The 6,363-nt window shown below is 39.4% G+C and overlaps 1 protein-coding gene across 1 annotated transcript; it reads left to right on the forward strand.

The window, feature by feature from the left end:
* Positions 1-277: 277 nt before the first annotated feature.
* On the forward strand, positions 278-3,184 carry rxfp3.3b (relaxin family peptide receptor 3.3b). The gene has a single exon (XM_053641763.1). The coding sequence runs from the start codon at positions 784-786 to the stop codon at positions 1,912-1,914; it is 1,131 nt and encodes a 376-aa protein (XP_053497738.1). The 5' UTR covers positions 278-783; the 3' UTR covers positions 1,915-3,184.
* Positions 3,185-6,363: the final 3,179 nt, after the last annotated feature.

Below are 6,363 nucleotides of genomic sequence, written 5' to 3' on the forward strand. Positions count from 1 at the left end.
AGTGGGAATCGAACCCCCAACCCTTTACGTGTGAGGCGAACGTACTAATCACTAAACCACTATGCGCCCTAAAGGCTGTTGTAATAAGATAAAATTAGATCATTTTGCACTACTGTAACAAAAATAAAACATTGTGGACCCTCACAGACCCCACTTTGAGAGCCACTCAGTTCCAGGAATGTTTCTTTCCTTTTTTTTTGGTCTTCAGAATAGTAACTGAACTAGAAACAAGTAGTGAAGAAATCAATGATTAAACAGTGGGCGGGTTTCTTTAGTGGGTCACCTCAATCAGTAAGGGTCGAAGTACATCTGGGTTATAAGAAAGTCAGAGCTCTGCTTATACACGGGACATGAAAACTGCAATAAAAGGAAATGTTTTCTTTTTCTCCTCCAACCCCTGCTGCTGCTGCTGTCGCTGTCGCGCGTGAGCCGAATGATTTTTGACCGATTGCTGCATGTCGCGGGCGCGCGCACGCGTTAAGGAGTCGCGCGCAACAAAGCAGCAGCCACACAAGAGAGAGAGAGAGAGAGAGAGAGAGAGAGAGAGAGAAGCCCGAATATCCAGCAACTGTCCAATATAAAACCAACTTGACCGCGGGGAAACCTGTAGACTGAAATATGCAGCCGCTGAGGGACACGACAAGAAACCAGATGTGCGATGTCCAGATGCGTTTTCCAAGATAACCAAACCGTGGTCTTCACACTTATTTCGTTTTCTTACTTTTTATTTACAGTCTTTATGGTGATACGTAACTCGTACACAGACTGGCGCGGTTGGAGACGATGGAGGACTTTATGAACGCGAACTTCTCCAACTTTTCCAGGCAGGAGAACTCCGGGTCTTCGGGCGGCTCTCAGGCGCTGCGCTTCTTGATCTCGCTCATTTACGCGTTTGTGTGCGCCTTGGGTCTGGTGGGCAACGTGCTGGTGTTTTTCCTGATGAGGTCGCGTCAGGGAAGGAGGCCGTCCACGATCAACCTGTTCATCATGAACCTAGCGGCTACCGACTTCCAGTTCGTGCTGGTCATGCCATTCTGGGCCGTGGAAATTGCGCGTGATTTCAGCTGGCCGTTCGGACACATCATGTGCAAAGTGGTGCAATCAGTCACGGTGATGAACATGTACGCGAGCGTGTTCTTCCTCACGGCCATGAGCATCACGCGCTACTCGGCCGTCGCGTCGGCACTGAAGGACCGCAGTCGGCACTGTGCGTGCCCAGGCCGCTGGGCCAGCGCGCTGCTTTGGCTCCTCGCCACGATCGCCACAACACCGACCATCATCTTCTCCGCGCAAAAGAAAGTGTTCGGTGATAACCTGTGCTTGATAAGTTTCCCCAGCAACCACTTGCTCGGTTTGTACCACCTCCAGAAAATTTTAATCGGCTTCGTTTTCCCCATGCTGATCGTGTGCGTCTGCTACGTGCTGCTCCTGCGCTTCCTGAGTCTCCGCAGCATGAACAACAACCTTCTCAGGCGCAAATCAAGGGTCACTCGGTCAGTGACAGTCGTCGTGCTGTCGTTTTTCATCTGCTGGATGCCAAACCAAGCCGTGACGTTCTGGGGCGTCCTGGTAAAGCTGGACGTCGTGAACTTTGACCGTGCGTACTACTTTGTCCAGACGTACATTTTCCCAGTGGCGTCTTGCCTGGCGCACGCCAACAGTTGCTTAAATCCGGTCTTGTACTGCCTCACGAGAAGGGAGTTTAGGAAAATGCTCAAAGACTTGTTTTGGAGGATTTCCTCTCCGTCGATGTCGAACAGCTGCCAGATTCGCCCGTTCTCCGGTAGTGGTAAAGGAGAGCGCGAGGACAGCCAGGCAGTGATTCCACTCAATGTAGTAGATCGCGAGCAGTACAGACTGTCTCTGTTTAATGCTCAGTGCGACACCAGCCCTACAGTTAATGGCTCGCTGTGACATAAAGGTAAAATAATGCACAAGGATCGAAATTACAGGCATACAGTTTGGCTACTGCGTCCTGTGTGCATGCAAACGTGCAGTGTTAAAGTATTGAATTAACACTTACTATATTGTAATTAGATCTACTCCCTCCAGTGAAGAGGCCCGTGTGGCCAATCAGCACACACATGCTCTTAATTAACACATAAAAGCATTCAGTCTATTTTTTTTATCAGAGTAACACGCGCAGTGCGCATTTGTGTCCACACTGACTTGTATAAATTGCTTATTGCTACTTTAACACCGTAGACGTGAACTGAAAAGTTTGGATGTTATTTGAAAATACTAAATATGTATATATTGTACATTTTCACTAGTGGTGTACACACCCACACACCCACACCCACACACACACACACACACGTGTGTGTGCGCACGGAACCTGTTTTGTTGTACAGTGAAATGTTAATAAACCCATGCTTGAACTCACAGGCATCGTTTACATCACATTCGTATTCAAAAGAAACGTTTACTAACTAAATTTGGCGAACAATTATATTCAGTGTTGTGTAAATGTCCTGAACCGTGTCCTAGTGTTTACCATTTAAAACAGACCTACATTTTTATTAATTTCTCTTTTTTTGTCTGTGAAATTCAGTATGTTCTTCAGTTTTTAAGCTTCTGCCTTGTGTCATAAAAGTGTACATATGCTCTTAATAATCTGTTGGTTATGCCCCAAAGGAAATGAATGTACACACTCTGACTAGGCTTCTGATTGTAATGTGAGTAATAAAGTCTTATCTTATCGAGGCGATGTTTGGTTTTTCCATAAACTCGATTAAATCGTGGTTACTAAAGGCTTTCGCAAAGTTGTTATTCCATCTAATTAACATTTTCCACAGAGCTGTGGTTTTAATGGACTGAATGCTAGAGTGTACATTGACATAGTAGGTTTTATTGTTTAAACAGACATACACAGCAAAAACATGCCAGATGAGAACCTTTTTAATGAGGGATGACTACAGTAAGGATGATGAATTAAGGTATGAACGGTAGAATATGGTCCATGGACTTTGGATTATTGTTAGCAGATACATCAAAACAACAAATACTACTATACAAAGTACACTAATAAAAGGTTGAACTGAATTATTTTTACCCTAAACTAGTCTTCTGTCATGAATCATAAACATCTTACACATTTTGAAAATTCAGAAAACATGTCTTCTGACATTTTACAAACATTCCAGATCCTGATTCTGACCTTCACAGACAAACCGCCAACAAGTGTTCATTCCCTAAAAGATCCCACGTTTGGTTAATGATTTAACCAAGTACCTTCCTGACAGGTACTTATCAGTAAAGGTGCTATTCTGTATGTGTGTGTCTCTGTGTGTATTAATATTGTTTATACTACCAGGATTACTAGCACGGTGACAGTAATGTAATGCCTATTATAAGATTTAGTGCTTGATTAGTAGCGTGCTGTCTATTAGACTTCGTTTTTGTCTTCAGATTGCGTAAGTAATAACCATAAAAAAAGGTGAAGCAAAAGTATTAAAATGATTAGTCTTTGAAAAAAAAGGGTAATTTTCTTTCTTGCCCCATTCCCTCCATCTATTATTTACACTCACACCTGGATCTACAAGCATGTAAAGAGTTGTCGGTTGTTTCTATAAATCATGGTGATAACTGAGGTGACTGTAATGTTGTTTTTACACACACACACACACACACACACACACACACACACAATTTCTTCAATAAGTGCACAAATATTCATTCATTTTTTACACCATGGATGTGGCACCAGTTGATCACCATAGCACAGAATTTCATATACAAGAAAGAAAAATATGAAGTGATATTTTCTGATCATCACTGTCCACTTATGAACCCAAAATACTGTTCCAAATACTGCACACCCGCTGTCCTTGTGCCTTTGAGAATGTTGCCAGCTGATGTTTCTATGTCAACTAGATATGAAAAAAATACCAAGAAATCTGAAGCTTAAAATAATCATACAAGCCAGTTTTTTGTTGTTGTTGTTCCATTGAAATACAACAGTTTCTGTAGTGCTTTTTTTTTTTTTTTAACTATAACATTATGGTTGTTTTGTTCTAAATCCAGTTATTTGTCTCATTTGGCTTTGACACACTTTTGACTGGGGGGCATGGTGAATTAATGGTTAGCACATTTGCTTCACACCTCCTGGGTTGGGGGTTCCATTCCCATCTCCATTCCCAGTTTGCATGTTCTCCCTGTGCTTCAGGGGTGCGGGGGTTGGGGGGGCTAGGTTCCTCCGGGTACTCCGGCTTCCTTCCCCAGTTCAAAGACATGCGTTTTAGGCTGATTGACATCTCTAAATTGTCCATGGTGTGTGTGCATGGTATATATATATATATATATATATATATATATATATATATATATATATATATATATATGTTAGCTTGTTGATCTGTGACCTCATCTTCTACTACTTAGAGGATACAGTTGGCTTTGGTTTAGTGACGTTAATAGTTATGTTTTGCTAAAGTTTGATTACTATTTTAAAAAGTGAGACAATATTGTAAGGAAGATTAGGATGTCCAAAATGCTGTCTTCAAATACTACATTAAAAATACCACATTATTTGTATATATATTTTTTTTTAAATTGAACACTGGACATGATTCAGTCCCATAATTCCAATGGGGACAGGTGATGTGATGATGGAGTATATTCAGGTTATCAAATATTATTATACTTAGCTTAAGGTGGAAAACTAAATGTTCCTTTTTACATATCCAAAAATTATGCTTTATATTTATGCTGTATAATATAACCTGAAAAAGGATTCATCATGTACCAGGTTAGACATGCAATCATGGGAAATGTCATTTGGATTGCTGTCAAAGTGCGGAGTTCTTATTCTCTTGTTGGGATAACAGTTGTTTAAGTTTCCACAGCTATAGCTGTGCCACATTTCCGCTCAGAGAACCACATGCTATCATTTATGGGGGAAGGCTTGCTGAAAGAGACGAGGATAGTACAAACTTCCACTTTGACAGTGTTTATAAGTGACAAGAAGAATTATGTGTGTACTCAGTATCAAGTAGATAATTACTGCTTACATAATTAAAAAGAGTTATGGCTCTACTACAACGATAAACATTTCTATGGAAAATCGTATCCTTCAACTAGTCAGTATTACGCTTGTACTCTATCCTGACTTTGCTTTCCTTTGCCAACTAGAGTGTAGGGCTTTAGTAACATTTATTGGTCAAAATTCTTAAACATTATGATTGTTTATGACTTTGTGACAGGATATTAGAGGATACACAAGGTGCTTTCAGTTCAGTCTTTGATCAGCTGATGTATGTGATATTTAATATAAAAAAAGACTATATTTAATATCTATATATGATATTTGTAGTACCCAATTCAATATGGTAGTATTGTAGTATAATATATATATATATATTATAAGTGAAATTTCTGTTTGTCAAAAACTTGTTCAGTTTATGTCTCATAAATAAATAAAATAGTTGTTTGGGAGAGGGTGTTTATTTTTTTCCTGAATATATATATATATATATATATATATATATATATATATATATATATATATATATATATATATATATATATATATACACATACACACACACACACTTCTTAGTTACTGATTTGAAAGAACATTCAATTGAAAGTGGTATTTTGTATTTTGATACATACAAATACAACAAATATATTGCAGTTAATACTGCAATACTGACATTTGTCTGTATTTATTTCTGTATTTATGTATGTTTATTCTGAGGTTTTAATTCCTGTTCTGTTTTGGTATTAGCCACTTCTACTTTTATTAAAAAGATCAGTTTGTATAGGTTCCAGGTAAAATTCAAGGAAGACTACAAGGCAGGACAAAGAGAAACCGTTATCTTACCGTCAGACCATTAGGCCTGAAAATTGTGTTTTAAGACGTGTAAGTTTTCACAAGTGAAACTGGAGCCTTAGTTATCAGCTGCTTAAGAATATCGGCTTCAGGAATTGAAAGGATTTCTTTCGTTTATTTTTTGTATTTTGCGTGTGCTTGAATAATGCTGTACTTGTTTACGGACTTCTAGCCTCGCACACTGACGACTAGGAACTTCTCCTCCTGCATTATAGATACAAGGAAAGGCCATTTTGGACCTTGTCTCTAAAATGTTAAAAGTGTATATCATGATCTGATCAAATGCAGGAGGTGTAGTACCATCTGGAACCCATGGCTGAAAGATATTGCAGGAGGAGGAAAGGTCACCTGAGATCAGTAATCATTTAAACACCATCTTTGATCGTTAACTGCTTAAAGCGCTTCAGTAACACCTGTTTTATACACAAACCACCTCGCCATTTTGTTCTTTACCTTGGCACCTGTTAAAATGCTTTTAAAAGCTTCGTTTTGCAGTGAATGTGGTTTAAAAGGCAAACACACTTTCA

This window comes from Ictalurus furcatus, chromosome 14 (genome assembly GCF_023375685.1).
Source record: "Ictalurus furcatus strain D&B chromosome 14, Billie_1.0, whole genome shotgun sequence".
In the NCBI taxonomy this organism is placed as follows: Eukaryota; Metazoa; Chordata; class Actinopteri; order Siluriformes; family Ictaluridae; genus Ictalurus; species Ictalurus furcatus.

Excerpts from the sequence above, each read along its gene's own strand:
- rxfp3.3b (XM_053641763.1), top strand. The coding sequence starts at position 784 with ATGGAGGACTTTATGAACGCGAACTTCTCCAACTTTTCCAGGCAGGAG.